We start from the raw sequence: 18,144 nt of genomic DNA on the forward strand, positions 1-18,144 counted from the left end.
CTACTGCCGCACCCTCTGAGGCACAGAGAGGGCCAGCGGGTGGGCCCAAGACACACAGCCCGCCCGTGACCGTCACCGCTGTGCTCAAACAGGCTCTCATTAAACCAAGAGGCCTGAACTGTAACATGCCCCTCGAGCCCCTGCCCACCCTGAATTCACCTCCTTGTTCTCCAGTCAGGCACTCCATGTGCCTCGTGGCCTTTCCTCCTGCCCTGGGGACCACAAGGGAGAACGTGGCCACCCGGTGGTCAGCAGGAGAGAAAAAGAGGCCACAGTGCAGCCCAAAGCCCTCCCCAGCCTCCCCGCCTCACCCCCCCACGCCTCACCCCCCAACACATCCCGGCAGCGGCCTGACCCCGCCTACCAGGGGCAGGTTGCAGCTGGGGATGCTGGGGAAGTCATGATGTTCCATGTGGTAGCCCACATTGAAGGTGATCCAGTTGAGGGGCCCATAGTAGGAGTAGGTCTCGTGGCCCTTGAGGAACATGTAGTGCTCAGCCACAAAGTGGCCCGAGATGGGGTGCAGGCCCAGACCCAGCAGGGAGCTGGCCAGCAGGTAGACCATGGGCTTGAGCCCCCAGAGGGCATAGATGGTAGCGTCGGCCGCCAGCTGCACCAGGGTGTTGCACAGCTCCATGCGGGTCATGGCCTTGGGGTGCACGCAGAGCGGCCGCAGAGTGTAGAAGAATGGCTGCAGGGCCAGCCAGAGCAGCTTGCGGGCCGGCGTGCAGAAGAGCCGGCCCTCGAAGTACGTGGGCACGTCCACGTCCAGCCCGTCGCCACCCAGGTAGCGGTGGTGGTCCACGTGGTACTTCTTGAAGCTGGCGGCGTAGGGCAAGCCCACGGGCAGGTTGGCGAAGATGGCAAACCAGCGGTTGCGGGAAGGGCGGCCCGTGCCGAAGGCGGTGTTGTGCGAGATGTCGTGGATGGCCAGCGTCAGGGAGTGGTTCACGCAGCCCCCGAAGGCGTAGGCCCAGAAGAAGAGCCAGCGCCACGCCAGCCCCTGCGCCAGCCAGCAGGCCAGCAGCTGCGCCAGCACCATTGCCGTTACCGTCCACTTGAGGTAGGGGTCCGGCCGCATCAGGGCCTTGATGGCCGGGTACTTGGCTGCAGGGAAGGGCGGGGGAGAAGGTGAGGTGGGCACTGGCCGCCTGGATCCCAAATCCGTGCTTCCCCTCCCTCGCCGGCCCTTCCCCTCCCCCTGCTTCCCCTCCCGCCCCCGACCCGACCCTCCCCCCACCCCCGACCCTCCCCTCCCCCCCCCTTCCCCTCTCCCCACCGGCCCTCCCCCTCCCCCTGCTTTCCCTCCCTCCCCCCCCCCGCCCCCGCCCCCGCCCCCGCCCCCGCCCCTGCTGGCCTCCCCTCCCCCTCCTTCCACTTTCCCTCCTCCCCTTCCTTCCGCTCTCCCTCCTCCCCTTCCCCCTTCTTCCTCGCCCCTCCCCCTCCTCTCCCCCTCCCCCTTCCTCTTTTTTTTTTTCCCCTTCCTCTCTTCCTCCCATTTTTCCTGCTCTCTTCCCTCCCTCCAGCCTTTCCCCTCCACCATCAAGCCCCCAGGCAGTGACCCAGAGAGTCCTGCAAACTCTGTGCACCTGCAGACTCTCCTCCACCCCCCCCACCCAGGGGGGCTCTGGGGAGACTTCCCAGAGTGGCGGGTCTTGGTCACCAGCCTCAGGTGTCAGCCTGGATCACAGATTTTCTGATGCCCGAAATCAAAGCAGCTGCCAGGAGCTGCCTGTTCGATACCCACGCGGTGCTGTGCGTGATTGGGTCTTCAAGGGGGGGGCCACCAGCAGACTGTCTGGGCCCTGGGAGGGGGCAGCGGAGCTGGGGGAGGGGAATGTGGAGGGCTCTGGCTTTGTCTGTGTTTCAGTTCTTTTAAACAGGATCTGAAGGAAATATGATAAAATGTTGGATATGCTTATTGGGGTGGGGGTGGGGTGTTTGTTATCACATCGTTTGTACTTTTCTGTATTTCGTTTAACAGAAAAGGGAAAACACAATGACAGTGGGAGTTGCCCAAGCAGAAGAGGGCCTTCAGGAGCAGCTGGGAGAGAAAAGGGTGAGTCGGGGCCCCTGGTCTAGAGGGCAGCACCTGCTGGAAACCTCTGCTTGGCTGGAGGGGGTAGGCAGGGCCAGGCGCAAGGTTGCCGAGCTGGCTGGTGCTGTGTCCAGAGGCCGGGAGGGACAGGGCAGGGGCGACGCGCGCTCAAGGGGACAGTCACGCGCCCACCCCAGGTCCGCTCTGTCCCTGGGTTCCTCAGGTGGGGCCAGTGCCCGGGCACACGGGTGGGGACTGAGGCCAGTGAGGGTTCAGGCGCCCTCAGGACCATCAGTGCCTGACTCCAGTGTGCCCATGTCCACCCCTCCTGCCAGCCAGCAGCTGGGCAGCCTCAGGCTGGCCTGGGAAGAGGTTCTCCAGGGCTGCAGCAGAGGCCGGGCCCTGACTCGAATTGACCAGGCCAGCGTCAGATCTTGGCCTGCTCGTCCCTCTGAGTGACCCAGGAAGTCGCTTCCCTTTTGCGCTCAGAATGGGAAGCAGGTAACAGCTTCTCCTTCCTCCCCACAGAGAACTTCCTGTCAGAGCCACTCAGCAATGGAATCAACTGTTTTAGAGGTGGTGAGCTGCCTGTCCCTGGGGGTATGCAAGGCGAAACACACAAGAGCCAAGGAATTCTGTCCAGTCAGGGGGGAAGCTCGCTCCAAGTCCCCCCACCGAAGCCGCAGTGGCACCACAAGCCCATCTCAAGGTTGGCCCTGATCTCGCTGGGTAGCCGTGGTGCCACCCTCCCTGGGCCTCTGAGTCTCAGAGGGACACGCACGGGCCGGATGTGCCTTGCGAGGTGTGTGTCCCCCAGACTGGTCCTGGCTCCTGATGGCGGGCCAGCTCGCGTCGGCTAGAGATGCCAGTTGTCGCTGTGGGGGTCCCCACGTCCTGGAACCTCTGCCCAGGAGGCCCACAGAAGCCCCCGGCAGCACTTAGAGCCCCGCTGCCTACGCAGCAACACTCCCACCGAGCTGTCACCTCGTCTGGCAGCTGCAGTGGTTTGGGCTCCAAGCAAGTGAGCATCGCGCTACACTCGGCCTCAAGACAGCCAGCCGGGGGCCAGGGTGGGCTCTGAATATCATACCCCTGCCCCCTGTTATTTTTTTAATATACAATTTTACTTCTTTATTTTGGGCTGTGCTGGGTCTTCGTTGCTACAAGGGCTTTTCTCTAATTGCATCAAGCAGGGGCTACCCTCTGGTCATGGTACCAGGCTTCTCGTTGTGGCGGCTTCTCTTTGCAGAGCACGGGCTCTAGGGAGTGTGGGCTCCGTAGTTGTGGTCTGCGCGCTCTAGAGCACAGGTGCAATGGTTGTCGTGCACGGGCTTAGTTGCTCCATGGCATGTACCATCTTCTGGGACCAGGGACTGAACTCATATCTCTTGTATTGGCAGGCAGATTCTTTACCACTGGGGCTTCCCCGATAGCTCAGCTGGTAAAGAATCCGCCTGCAATGCAGGAGATCCTGGTTTGATCACTGGGTCAGGAAGATCCCCTGGAGAAGGGATAGGGTACCCACTCCAGTGTTCTTGGGCTTCCCTGGTGGCTCATATGCTAAGAGAATCCACCTGCAGTGTGAGAGACCTGGGTTCGATCCCTGGGTTGAGAAGATCCCCTGGAGAAGGGAACAGCTACCCACTCCAGTATTCTGGCCCAGAGAATCCCATGGACAGAGGAGCCTGGAAGGCTACAGTCCATGGACTCACAGAGTTGGACACTACTGAGTGACCTTCACTTACTTTTTTACCACTGAACCCCAGGGAAGCCCTCCTGCCCCACCCCCTGTTCTTATTCCGGCTCCTTCCCTCTACCGCTGGGGCCACTGCCAAGCTTCCAAACCTCGCACAACTGCCTGGGTCCTTTGATCCAGAGAGCTCTCCCTGAATCTGCAAAGGACACCACCTAATCAGGTCCAAGAGAATGGTGGTCACAGCACAGTGTCAAACCTGAACTTGGGAAAGCACAAGCAAGCCCAGGATGGATGATAAATCTCAGCCCTGCTTAATGGGCCCCCAAGGACCACAGCATCCCCAGGTGGGGTTGGAAGGGAGCAGCGTTCATAACAGGTTCAAATTCCAGCTCTGGAAAGAGGGTCTAATAACCAGAATGTATAAAGATCTCATTCAACCCCCAAACAAAAAGACAAACAGCCCAATGAAAAATGGGCAAAGGAACTTGAATAGATGTTTCTCCAAAGACGCGCACCTGGTCCTCTAAGTACGTGAGAAGATGCTCGATCGTCAGTCACCAGGGTGCCGCCAGCACCACAGTGCGGTCCCGACTCCGAGCCGCTCAGCAAACCAGAAAATAACAGGTGCCGACACGGCTGCGGAGAAACAGCGACCCTTGTCTGTATGTTGCCAGTGGGAATGCAGAATGGTGCAGCCGCTGCGGAGAGCAATCGGAAGGTTCCTCGTAAAGTTAAAAATGGAATTAACCATAAGACCACGCAGTTCCACTCCTAAAGAATTTAAATTCAGGGACACAATAGATAACACGCACACCCATGTTCAGAGAGCTATTCACAACAGCCAGAAAGTAGGAACAACCCAAGTGTCCATTAACTGATAAGCAGATAAACAAAAATGAGGTCCAGCCACACAATAGAATATTATTCGGCCTCAGGGAGGAACGAAACTTCCAGTTAGAAAACAAGCAGGACATAGGGACGTAATACCCAGGATGGTGATCACAGCTACAAAAGCAGGTCTTGAAAGTTCTCACCAAGAATTCGTCATCCCATGCCAACTAAACTTACTACGGTAATCGTTTTGCAGCATATACACATATCAAACCATTATGCTGTACACTTTAAACTTATGTTATCTGGGAATTACATCTCAAAACTGGAAAAAAAAAAAGGGGAATTTGTCATCCAAGAACTCATCAACTCATCAAGATAAAAAATTGTAACACTGTAAGATGACAGATGTTAACCAGACTTATGGGAGTCATTTTGAAATACATGAAATCATTGTGTTGGGGGGAGGGATAAATTAGGTATTTAGGATTAAAATATCCACATTACTATATATAACATAGATAATCAACAAGGACCTACTGTGAAGCATAGGGAACTATCCTCAATATCTTGTAATAATCTATAATGGAAGAGAATGTAAAAAATTATATATATATTTATATGCATGTATATTATATAACTGAACCATTTTACTGTATATGTGAAACATTATAAATCGACTGTATTTCCATTAAAAAAATTTTTTTAATCATTATGTTGTATACCTGAAGGTAATATAAATATAATGTTATAGGTCAGTTATACTTCAATTTAAAAAATCCTTACATGGAGAAGGAAATGGCAACCCACTCCAGTATTCTTGCCTGGGAGATCCCATGGACAGAGGAGCCTGGAAGTCTACCGTCCATGGGGTTGAAAGAGTCAGACACAACTTAGCAACTGAAAACAACAACAGCAAGCACACAGTCAGGCCGGTTGTCATTTGGGGAAATACCTCTTGATGAAAATGTGATGTGAGATGGACAGCAAAGTGACCTAGCAATATGGAATGTAGAGTTTTGTAAGAAATTAAAACTTATGTATAGAGTCAGAGTTGCAAATATTCAAATAGTAAAGTTGGGGGCTACGGGAAAACAAAAATTCCTTATATTGACTTTCTGACTTCCCCACTTCACAAGGTCAGCATCCTTAATCCTGCTCCTGGGAATTGACTCCCGAATAAACTACCAGCACCTCTTCCTCCAAAAACAGGAATAAAGGATTGACCCAGGCAACTTAAAATAGGATGAACCTTGAAGGCATTACGCAGGGTGAGAGCAGCCAAAGGCCACAGACTGCATGGTTCCCCTTACGTGAAGTACCCAGAACAGGCAAGTTCACAGAGCAGAAAGCAGAGGCTGCCGGGGCTGGGGGCGGGGGGCGGGGCAGTGACCGGAAGGCATGTAGTGTCCTGGTAAAGAATCCGCCTGCGATGCAGGAGGCCCCGGTTCCATTCCTGGATCAGGAAGATCCCCTGGAGAAGGGATGGACTACCCACTGCAGTGTTCTTGCCTGGAGAACCCCCACGGACAGAGGAGCCTGGCGGGCTACAGTCCATGGGGTCACAAAGAGTCGGACGCAACTGAGCAACTGAGCACAGCTCGCATGGTTAGAATGACAGATTCTATGTTAGAGCTTCCCATAATAGAAAAAAAGTAAAAAAATAAAAATGCCAGCTCCAAGCAGGTTACCTCAGCTCCAAGGGTTCCTTTCTGAACCATCAACAGGCCACTGGGAGGATGGAGAGATAAGATACGGAGCCTCGGGCTGACTGGCTGGGAGCAGGCACCCAGATTAATCTGTGCTTTGTGACAAGCGGCCAACACATGGAGACCCAGCAGGTTTAACAGGCAACCAGGCTGCTCCCCGCAGATGGGGATGCTGGGGTTGGGGGTGGTGGGATTAGGCCAGTGGGTGCTTCCTCCCAGGCCTGCCCACGTGGCCCAGCAGCAGCCACGTGGGTCATCCCCCTGTTGTGGGAGGCCACTTGGCTTCCCCAGGAAGGCCAGAGGCCCCCATGTGATGCCCACTGCCCCAAGCGGGCAGAAGAAGAGGCAGGGACAGGAGAGCAAGGCCCTGCCGCCTGAAACCAGCTCCCAAGGTGGAGGGAGAGACTGGCAACTGTGGGGGGAGCAGAGAACAGCACCCCCAAAGATGCCCACCTCCTACTCCCTATTTCCACGGCACCCAGGGTGCTGGTCTGCAGACCTCACAACAGCAAGGAGCTTCTGGGTTATCCCAGCGGTAGCATCACCCCAGGCTGAGGACAGCGGGGAAGCGGGCAGGAGAGGAGGTTCGAGGATGCACAAAGTCTCCACCTCCCTCACTGGCTGTGACGACGGAAGGGCCACGAGGAAGGGCCGCAAGCCAAGGGAAGCAGGCGGCTCCAGGAGCTCTAAAGGCCAGGGTACAGATTCCCCCGCCAGCGCCCCCGGAGGAAACTGCAGCCGGGTCAGGCATCGGACCTCTAGGACCGTGAGGGCACAAGTGTGGTGTCTGCAGGCCTAGGAGACTCGCAGCAGTGGGACGGCGGATGAGGAAAGCCCGGGGCTCCAGCAGCCCACATGGCCTCAGGCTCCACCTCTGCCCAGCCTGGCGCTGGGCACAGTGGCCACTCATGCTTGCCCCGTCCATCGAGGGCCACACGGCCCGCCTGCCTTGGCCAAGGCAGACCAGCCAGCATGGCGTGAGCCCAGCATCACCCTGCCGGGAAGGGCCAGGAAAACCAAGGACCCAGCCGGAGGGTGGGGGCTGGCGTGTGGGACCCACTCGGGAGGGGGTGCAGGGGGCAGGCCTCGTTCCAGCTCGTTCCGGCCCTGAGAAGGGGTCAGGGTGAGCAGGGACATGTCAGAGGGTGGGCCTCAGTGTTCCCCAGGAAAATGGGTGCCTCTGGTGGGGGGCTGAGAGGGACCCCCTGGGGAGGGGGTCCAGCGGCCACGGCGGGGTGGAACAGGGGAGGAAGAGGTGTCTGCATGACAGCCGGGGCCAGAAGGATGCGCCTGCAACCGCAGCAGTGGGGAAGCTCTCACCCACAGCCCAGGCTTGCATTTCATCAAATGCAAGGTCCCCGGCCTTTGCGTACCTGGATGTCAGACTGGGGCCACAGGCCCCGCCGGGCTCCACCAGTCTCCCGACCAGCAGGGCCGGGTCTCTGGGCACCAGCCTCCCTCCTTGAGCAATCAGGGACTGGGCCCTTACCTGCCCGGACACACCTGGGAGCTGACTCAGGTGGCCAGGGGCCACCAGCCTCTACAGGGCCTGCCCCCACCCCCGCTGCCCCGTTCCCCTTGGAAGGAGGCCAGGCCCACAGGGCAGGCCACACCTGTTCCAGGTGACCACAGCCTGGCAAGTTCTGGGCCAGCAGGGACCAGAACCCCAGCTCAGGGATCCAGGCCCAGGAACAGGCCAGTCCTGCGCTGCTCAGAGGCCAGGGCTGTGACCTTGAATGGCGAGTCCCCAGTGCCCCGTCTGTCGAACAAGGCCAGTAAGTCCTGCGTGAGTGGAACAAAGGGGAGCGCCCTGGGGGTCCCCCCTGCCTGGCCTGGCACCCCCTTCTTGCTTTCCTTACAGTTCCCCAAGGACCCAGCTTCCCTCAGCTTGGCCGTGGCCCCAACATGGGCAGGAGTGCCCGGTCCCCAGGCCCCGACCCTGGCCGACCAAGTCCTGGCTGCACACTGCCCCGGCCTAGGTCTCCGCATCCGGGAAATGGGGGTGATGCCTGCTCCCCCCCGCTCCCCCGCATCCAGACTGTGGCGAGCCCGGGATGATGGCTCAGAGCCCTAGGAGCTGTTACTACTGTTGTTATTAAACACAGTTTCCTGACCTGAGAGTAAAAACGTCCCGTTTCTGACTCTTGGGGCCATGGGCTGATGGTGGAAGCCGATCTGGCCCCAGACGTGCTTTAACCTGTGAGAACAGGCCCCAGACTCCCAGACCACTACGCCACTGGGCCTGGCCAACCTGCTGGGAGCAACGGGAAGAGGATCGATGCACAAGCTAGACGCTGGGCAGCTCAGGGCAATCTGAGAAGGGGCCAAGCTCCAGAACACCTCCCCGCGGCCCAGAGCCCCGTCCAGGCCAGAGAGACGGGCGAGGCGCCCCAGCAAGCTGGGACAGTGGGGGGATGGGCAGAGCAAGTGCTACAGCCCAAGGGGGGCCCAGGCAAGACCCTGTGAGAGTTCAGACAGCAGAGCAGCTGGGGGCAGGTGGGCAGCAGATGCCAGAGGTGGCACAGCTGGGAGGCCTCACTGAACAGACTCAGCCTTCAGTAAAGACCCCAGAAAGGCACCATCTAAGTGGGGCCGCTCTGGAGAATCCCTTGGACAGCAAGGACATCCAATAAGTCTGTCCTAAAGGAAATCAATCCTGAATATTCACTAGAAGGACTGATGTTGAAGCTGAAGCTCCAATACTTTGGTCACCTGATGCTAAGAACTGACTCATTGGAAAAGACCCTGATGCTGGGAGAGATTGAAGGTGGGAGGAGGAAAGGGGACGACAGAGGATGAGATGGTTGGATGGCATCACCGACTCGATGGATATGAGTTGGAGCAAGCTCCGGGAGCTGGTCAGGACAGGGAAACCTGGAGTGTGCAGTCCACGGGGTCACAGAGTCGGACACGACTGAGCGACTGAACTGCAGCAACTCTGGTCCAACCCACGCAGCGCTGGTGAGCGGGTCAAACTGGTTCACTCTCCATCTACCACCTGCTGGACAGGTGGAATGGCAAACACTGAACCTGTTCAATGCCAGGGCTTCCGGGCCCCAGGGGAGCTTGGGAGGCTTGGGGTCCTCCCCGAGAAGATGTTCCGGGGACCTCCAGCCACGCAGGCCTAACGAGGTCACAGGGCACAGTCAGATTCTGGATAGCTGTAGCTGTGGGCTTGGGGTGTCCCACTGCGGGGGTCAAAGAGGGTCAGAGAAAGGAAGGCAGGACAGGTGCCTGCTGGACTTAGCAAGGCCCCCAGGGGCCCCAGGTGAGAAGGTGAGGCCGAGTGAGGGCAAGGAGGGAGACGGCTGGCTGGGGGGTCGAGATGGGGGAAAGGGGGCAGGGTGACAGCAGAAAGAGGGGATGGAGGTGTGGGGTGGGGTCGTTGGCCTGACCGAGGGGTGCCTCTTCCAGGGCTCAGGGGTGCGGCTGGGGAGGGGAGAGCCACTGGCTCCATCTTCTCCGGGTCCCAGGAGAGGGGTGAAGCCCGAGGAGGAGGACAAGAGCCCGGCAGCCCCCAAAGCAGAGCCCTGGCCCAGCCTGACCAGGCTTTGCCCACACCCCCGCCCTGGGCAATCTCAGCTGACGGCAGGGGAGAGGGCTGCCCACCCAGGCCTCCAGCGCAGAGCATCGCAGAAGCTGGCGAAGGACACACGTGCCTCAGGGTTCTCTGGTCCAGTTGGGCAGCCTGGAGCCAGGCGAGGACTGCCACCTGGAACCAGACCCATGCAATGGCTTTCCAGCAGCAACTCAGGTGAGGCCTGAGGCGGCGGGCCATGAACAGCAGTCACTGCTGGAAGTCACACTGTCCAGGCACGACACAGGAGGAGGGCTGGGGGCCCAGGGAAGGGTCCGGGCAAGGCAAGGCAAGGCCGACAGAGCGAGACTTGCCCTCAGGACCCTCGACTTTGGGCCTGCTGGATGCAAGCCGGGGCCTGGGTGTGGAACCGGACCTCAGCAGGTGAAATGTGCTCGGCATCTGACACACTCACTGGGGCCTCACCAGTCCACCTAGGAGGGCACCAGGCCCCCATCTTAGAGATGGGCACACAGAGGTTCCACCACACCTGATTTTCTCTGACTCCTTCGTTGTCCCCAAGGATCCTTCAGTCCCAGAGGACCTGTTTCCTGAAGCTGGGCTGCAGTCATCAGGGCCAAGTGCCCAGAGATAAACCCTGAGTCCGCATTCAGGAGAGCCACACTGCAGCCTGATTCAGTCCAGCTGCTGTGTGCCCTGGGGCAAGCCCCTGTCCCTCTCTGGGCCAGCTTCCTCGCTCTCCGTCCCTAAGGCGCCTGCTCTGACAGTCCTGGGCTATAAGCACCCAGGGGTGGGGGTCTTCCCTGAGGAACAGGGAGGAGGCCGCAGGCCCTGAGGTGTCGAGGAGCCGGTGGCGGGAATCTCCATGCCTTACATACATTCACACACATGGCGGACTCGTTCACAAGGCCCTGAGGGCCCAGCAGAGGAGCAGCCTGTGGGAAGGGAGGACCCGGGCTGGGCCCGGGGCCACTGCAACCCCACAGAGCAGTCTCCCATGGATGCCCACCTGGCTGTTCCCAGAAGCTTTCCTGACGAACTCTGCTGTGCCAGGTGGCAGCGGGCAGGGAAGGCTGCTGGGTCCTTACCCTCTGCGGGCACCGGGGGTGGGCACCTAGGGTGGTCCCCAGGCCCCCACCTCGGCCCTGCCGACTGGCCAGCCATGAGGTCCCTTCTCTGACCGCTTCCCCCAGGGAGGTCAAGTGCCACGACGATCCCACTAGCTCGGGGTGGAGGGGTCCCTTCCCCACCAGGTACTCCCTAGTCTCCAACATTCCCTGACATCTGTCAGTTCCCTGCTGCACCCCCACACGCTGCTCCGGGTGCAGTGCCTTCCCTGCCCACCTCCACACACACACACAGCCGAGCAGCCCTGCTTCCAACGGCTTCTCCGACAAAGGCGCCCCAGCCCTCTCCACCCCTCCCTCCTGCACAGCTTCTCTACAGCCCTGCTAAGCCGTCCCCCCACCCCCAGCCCTGTCTCTCCCACCTGGGTTTCAGTTTCCGAGCCACAAGGCAAAGCTAGGCCTGTCTGGTCAGTGTGGGAGGCACTGGGGGTTGGGGGGGGGGGGGGGAAGGGCCCAGAGCACCTCCAGGAGTCACGACCCCACCCCCTCACCTGCCTCCCGCTGAACCTGCTCCTGATTCATCGACAAATATTTGCCAAAGCTCCGGGGACGAGCCAGGCCCCAGACCCCGAGGCGGGAGAGGGGGCACGGTGTGTCCCCACGAGGATGTGCCGGGAGATGACGCACACCAGGCCCTGTGACCCTCAGGCGGGAACTCGCAGGACAGAATCGGGATGTGGGTCCAGGATAGTGACTGCAAGTGGTCCTGGGCCCTCTGGGGTGAGGGGAGCGCTCTAAACTCGGTTGTGTAACCTCACTAAAAATCGCTGGACTGTGTCTTTATAATGAGCGAATTTTATGGCATGTAAGTCATGCCTCGTAAAAGTGGGTACAAATTAAAGAATGTGGGTTAGAAGCAGGCCAGGCAGGAGGGCGCGGCACACACATCAGTACAGAGGTCGGAAAGAACGAGAGGGAGGGGCCACGTGAGCCAGAGCCTGCCCACGAGTCATGTGCAGGGACTGGACGGGGGACAGGCTTTTCTCAGGTCCCAGGTGGAGAAGAGGGTGGGACAGAGGTGTGGGCCGTGTCCCCAGGTTAGAGACTTGTCCTAAGCCCAACCCCGGCTGGCCAGGAGACCTTGGGCAGGGCGACTAACCTCCCAGGGTCCCGCCCTGCATTAAAAAAAATGCAAAAAAGATGTAAATGTCTGTAAGATTAAATTTTAAAAAGTGGGGAGGAGGAGAGAAAAGAATGAAAAAAATGTCCTAAGTGAAAAGACAGGGCTTCCTGCTCCCCAGTGGCAAGGATTAAGCTGTATGCCCCGTGCTCCCTGGCACCGCTGTGTGCTAAGTCCCTTCAGTCGTGTCTGACTCTTTGAGACTCTATGGACTGTAGCCCGCCAGGCTCCTCTGTCCATGGGATTCTCCAGGCAAGGACACTGGAGTCGGTTGCCAAGCTCTCCCCCAGGGGATCTTCCCAACCTAGGGACCGAACCCGTGTGTCTTACGTCTCCTGCATTGGCAGGTGGATTCTTTACCACAGTGCCACCTGGGCACTGCTGGAAAGGGGATAAAGCCCCTGGACAGTCCTGGCACGAGCGACTAGAGATGCTGGGGAGCAAGGGTTGGGTAGACTGTGGTGTAGACCACCAGTCCAGCCTGACGCTGTCACCCCCCAAGTATGATCCTATCTCCCCAGCAACGTGGGCAGCGATGCCTGTTGGCAGCTTGAAATTGGCCACGATGGAAATAGTTACAAACACTGACAAGTGCCAATCTGCAAATCAGGGACTTTTGATTCCCCCAGAGAGCTAACTGATTGTTTATTTCCAAACAAAATGTGTGTGTGCACATGTACTATCACGCACTGTTTCTGAGAAAGGGACATTTAGTCTGAGACTTGAAGGAATCCTAGAAGTAGGTGAAGTAGGAAAAAGAATTCAAGCAGAGCAAACAGCGTTTGCAAAAGCCGTGAAATGGGCAGATGGAGGGCTAGCTATATTCCACTGAGTGGTCAGAGAGCAGGAGCGAGGGAGAAAGAGTACCAGAGTACTGGGGTGTCGACACAGAGCAGAGATGAGATTTTTAGGAAGGGAAACCCTTGGAGCAGGGGTCCCCAACCTCTAGGATCTAATGCCTGATGATCTGGGGTGGAGCTGATGTAATAATAATAGCAGTGAAGTGCACAAGAAATGTCGTGCTCGTGAATCATCCCCAAACCCCACCCCATCCCAGGTCCAGCGAAAAACTGTCTTTCATGAAACTAGTTCCGTGGTACTGAAAAGGTTGGGGACCGCTGCCTTGGAGGATTCGAGCCAGGAAGGACACAGTCAGGTCAAATAGGGCCCTGGGGATCACTTACTGTCTGTGTGGCCCTGGACCCAAGCGCCCCTCCCTCCCCAGCCAACTTCGCCCGAGCACAGCATCCCTTCCCTCTGCCCTCACAATGTGATGTTGTGTGGCTTGCCCATCATCACAGCCCCTGCCCACTGGCTAATTAGAGGACTCACAGCTCTGGCCAGAGGTGAGCTGGCTCAAGGGGAGGACGCACTGCTCAGGGCAGAAGGGGAGGAGGCGCCTGTTCCCTCTGTGGGATCTCAGAGCCGGGTGGACGCAGGCTGCAGCCCACCTGGCGGACGTGGAGAAGGCGGGTCAAGCAGGATCAGGGGCAGAGAGAACGGCCCTGTGGCCAGCCTGCCCTCCTCTCTTGTGGTCTCCATGAATTCCCTTGAGCTTGTCAGCCAGTTCAGTTCTGGGCTTAACCACTTGCCACTGAGAGAGCCCCAGCAAAGGCTTTTCCTAAGCAAATAAGCCAACAATTGCCAGAGCCTTACTTCCTTGTTTTACTTGGATTATTTTTTGTGTGCCCTTTCATAAATAAAACACAAAAACAAACAAAAAATCACAAAGCTATTTGTTTTGGAAAAGACAAATTCAAACGCTGCCTCTTACTCCTCTGGGAGTGCCTGGCTTGGGCTCTGATCTCCGACAGGACACAGCCCCATTGGCTCTCTGCTCCTGCCCTCGCAGCTCAGGGAACCTCAGCCCTGGCCTGGGAGGCATGTCTCCTTCATCCAGGCAGGATCTGGAGGTGGACTTTGGTCCTGCACAAAGAGCACTGCAGCTGGCTCTACGCAAGGACTTCCTGGGTTCTGACTCCAGGATTGAGCTTCCCTGGTGGTAAAGAACCCGCCTGCCAATGCAAGTAGATATAAGAGACGTCTGAGTTGGGAAGATCCCCTGGAGAAGGGCATGGTAACTCATCCCAGTATTCTTGCCTGGAGAATCCCATGGACCGAGGTGCCTGGCGGGCTACAGTCCATGGGGTTGTAAAGAGTCAGACAGACTGAAGTGGCTGAAGTCGCTCAGTAGTGTCTGACTCTTTGGGACCCCATAGACTGGGGCCTACCATAGACTCTAGCCTACAGGCTTCTCCATCCATGAGATTTTCCAGGCAAGAGTACCAGAGTGAGTTGCCACTGCCTTCTCCAGGGGATCTTCCCAACCCAGGGATCGAACCAGGGTTCCCGAATTGCAGGCAGACACTTTACCCTCTGAGCCACCAGGGAAGCCCTCCACAAACAAAGCACTACAATTAACCCGTTTAACTCAATCAGACCTCAGTTTCTTCAACAGCTTATTGACTCGCCCAGGGTCACAAAGCTGATGAGTGGGTGTGGTCCTGGCTCACAATCAAGGTCAACAAATCTTCTAGGTCTGGAAACCTGCCTCCAAGAGATAAAAGACCTGAAGGGCTGGAAGGGGAATCCCACTGGAGCACTCTCCCTCAACCCAGGCCGGGAGGGGGCTGTTCCTGCAGGAGGGAGAGCTGAGCTCCAGCGAGTAGGGCAGGCAGGAAGGACTCCGGGGTGGAGGAACAACAATTGCAATGCCTGGGAGGGAGGGAGGAAGACACATTCCAAGTTCGTTAGCTCAAAACTGGCTGTGTGGGGAGGAACCCGCAGCATCCAGTGCAGAGTGGGAATTTGCAAAGAGCCCTGGAGAGTCAGCCCTTGAGAGCTTGTGCTGTCCCCGCCCTGGCCCAAGTCGCCTCCCTCTTCTCTAGGTCTTCCAGGGTTCCCAGTCATCCTGTCCAGGATGCTTCCTGGATTGGTTCCAGGGCCCGTGGCTTCTCTCTTCGGAGAGGAATCCTTCTCCACGTCCTGGCGTGCTGGGTACCATGCTGGAGCACCTTCTCACTCAACATCTCCTTTTATCCTCATACCCACTCTGCCAGATAGGATGACTGTGCCCATTATGCAGACTGGGGAAGTAAGGCTACAGTCCAGAGTGTCTGCATCCCTCCAGGCACCTCTGTGGGCCAGGCTACATCCCCCAGCCTTCTCCACCTGGGGCCAGGTGTGCAGTGAGTCCTGTAAGGGGAAGGGGGGGACGGCGGGGACAGCCCAGGGAGGGGAAGGAGACACAGCCCTGCAGGACCCTCTGCGCCACCTGCAGGAAGTTCGCAAGTGCAGCAGACGATGCTGGGGCCACACACAGTGCAGGGTTATCGCTCACCTCATAGGAGAAAACCACAGACCCACAGACCCACCCAGGGGTCTCCAGGCCCTGGAACCCCAGCAACAGCAGGGCACAGCCCTGCATTAACCACTCAGTGCATCCGGTGTCTGAAAGGTTTAAAAGGAATAGGAAGATACTTCCCTAGTCTTGGGGTGGAGCAGGAAGACACAAAAGAGAAAATTCTAAAGAAACAATCCAATCTATTCAAATGCATTTAAAAAAAAAAGCTCCTGTGATTATAAAGGCAAGAAGATTTGCAATGTATTGTATAAGACTAAGGGTTAAAAACCTCGATACAAAGAGCTCTAACAGCCCAACAAGCAAAACACCAACCCAAGAGAAAGCAAAACACAAATTTAAATGACCAATTAGACATTGAAAGCAGTCATCAAATCAAATATTAAAGTAATAATGAAATACTGTTGTTTTGTCACCTGTTTTGCAAAGATTAAAGACTTTTGCCAACTGCAGCTGTGGGTGAGGGTGTGGAATGGTGGCCGACTTTAGGGAGAGGGACCATGTTCAGCTGGAAGCCGATCCGGCTGCAGAGGCGACTTGGTGGCACCGAGCAGGAGCTGCTCTGCAGGTGCGAGTCCCTGAACCCCTTATCGTGGGTAAAGGAACCGTACATTCTGGGTCCTTCTGAGAGACTGATGGAGCCCGCAGGTGGGTGAGTCCACAGGATGGGTGACCATGTAAGTGAAAATGACTTTCCAGGACACTACATAACAGAGAGGGGCCACCGGACATTGGGCTACAAAATAAAGGACAGACTCTGGTAAGCCTTTGTTTGCTGTTTTTAAATAAGTTGTCTCTCGTTCAGCTTTGCTTCCTTCGAGGAGTTCATTCTGCCTTAAAGCCCGGTTTGGGGGCTGGGCTTGGGGCCTCTCGGGCGGGGCCGCCGGGACCTGGCGCTCGGCGCACAGGGGAGCCCAGGGTGCGGTGGACGACAGGTGGCCACGGAGCTGCCTTCGCGGGCGGGGGCGGCGCATCCCTCACAAAGACAGTCCCTGGGACTGACCTGTGCGCCTCGAGTCCCGGGAGGGGCTCCCGTCCCACAGCCGGGATGGAGTAGCCGAGACGCGCTCCCACGACGCACGGATCTGGGCTCAGGTCCTCGGGTCCCCGATCTCGGGACAGAGGCAGAGACGCGAAGGGAGTCTCAGACCAGAGCTGGGGACCCTGGGCCGCGGAGGCTGCCGTACGGGGAGTGGAGCCCCCACCCTCTGAAGCAGAGGTCGGGGAAGGCCTGCTGGGCATCCGGGCCGCGGAGGAGAGACGCCTCCCCGGGCTCGGGCTGACCTGGGACACCACACTGCCCCGGGCTGTCCCTACTTGGGGTCCGCGCTCACCGAGCATCTCCTTGCGCCGCTGCGTGTGAGGCTGGTCCGTGTAGACCCACTCGAAGTCGCTGCGGCCCGCCCTGTTGCCCATGGTGGGGCTGGGAGCGCGGCTCTGAGCGCCCAGCTGCTGCGCAGGGCTCGGCTCCGAGGCACCTGTCGTCCTGCGCCGCGCGAGGACCAGTTCAGGGCGCGGGGGCGGGGCCAGGAGCGCCTGGGCCAGCAGGAGGGGCGGGGCCTCGAGCGGGGCGTGGAGCGCCTGGGCCAGCAGGAGGGGCAGGCCCTCGGGGGCGGGGTCTCGGGCTGGGCGGAGGTGAGTCCCGGGGCCTCTGGGCGCCTCAGTTGCCTCGGGTTGGAAAATGGGCTGTCAATGTGACCCCGGGGGAGTCCCTGGACCCCGGGGTGTACGGGGACGCCCGTGTCCCCGGCTTCCCGGAGGCTCCATCGCGGCTGGGCGCCTGTTCTCTCAGCGGCCCAGAGCCACTTGCGCTCCCGCCGCCCCTGTCCCGACGGACCCGCCGGTGAGGAGCGTCCCCCCGCCCCGTCCCCCGGCCCAGGGCAGGGGTTGGAGGGTAGGGATTAGACGGCTGCGTTGTGCAAGTGAAAAGAAGGGGAGGCTTCCCTGGCGGTCCAGGGGTTGACTCCGCGGTTCCACTGCAGAAGACGTGGAGGCAAGCCCGCAAGCCCGCATGCCCCGCCTTGCAGCCAAAGCAAACAAACACAGAAGGAGCTCTGGAAAGGTTCGTCACACCGATCCACCCTGCCCCTACCCACTCCTTTCACGCAATTAGGAAGAGGGCAGGTGATGAGGCGTCTGCTGCTTCAGGGAGATGAGTCAGCCCCATCCCCACCTTCAGGGAAAGCCAGGGACAGGAACAGGGGCACCGACCAGGCCGGTTACAACTCAAGATGATACGTGCCGGACACAGGTAGGTCCTGGTACAGCCAGGGCACAGTCCAGGGGTTTTTGTATTAGGTCTCAAAGGGTGAGTAGGAGTTCAACAGCTAAAGAAGGCCAAGGGCATTGGCGGTAGAGCCAATGGAAGATGCAAAGGCTGGGACTTGGAAGAACCTAAACCTTGTCAGAATGGAGAGTCTGGTTTGGGGGGAGTCGGGGCACAGGACTCATTTTCCTCCTTCCCAGGGATCCCCCCGTCCTCCTCTTGCTCCTTTGGGACTTTGCGTGGTGTGCCCTGTGTACTGGAGCCCGACTTGCAGGAGCTGCCTGGGGAAGCAGACTGACCTGGAAGTCAGAGGCACCACCAAGCAGGAGGAAACGATGGCGAGCATCGCCCCGGTCTCCTGTGAGTCTGAGGCCAGGGGTGGAGTATATCTGGCAGACCACCCTCAGCCTAGGGCCAGAGGCAGTCCTAGCCTGAGATGGCACGGGAAGCAGCTATGT

The 18,144-nt window shown here is 58.3% G+C and overlaps 1 protein-coding gene across 6 annotated transcripts in view; it reads right to left on the reverse strand.

Annotated features, from left to right (window-relative positions):
* The window catches only part of DEGS2 (delta 4-desaturase, sphingolipid 2), a 79,113-nt gene that overhangs the window by 4,110 nt on the left and 56,859 nt on the right, over positions 1-18,144 (reverse strand). For 4 of the 6 annotated variants that reach the window (XM_027520721.1, XM_027520723.1, XM_027520722.1 and 1 more), the window contains one exon: positions 365-1,107. In XM_027520721.1, the coding sequence (XP_027376522.1) occupies positions 365-1,081 (717 nt within the window). In that variant the 5' untranslated portion in view covers positions 1,082-1,107. Of the gene's footprint in view, positions 1-364; positions 1,108-16,423; positions 16,733-16,754; positions 16,937-18,144 lie in introns of those variants that run through there. The other 2 variants (XM_027520720.1, XM_027520724.1) reach the window with 2 other exon arrangements.

Source organism: Bos indicus x Bos taurus, chromosome 21 (genome assembly GCF_003369695.1).
Source record: "Bos indicus x Bos taurus breed Angus x Brahman F1 hybrid chromosome 21, Bos_hybrid_MaternalHap_v2.0, whole genome shotgun sequence".
In the NCBI taxonomy this organism is placed as follows: Eukaryota; Metazoa; Chordata; class Mammalia; order Artiodactyla; family Bovidae; genus Bos; species Bos indicus x Bos taurus.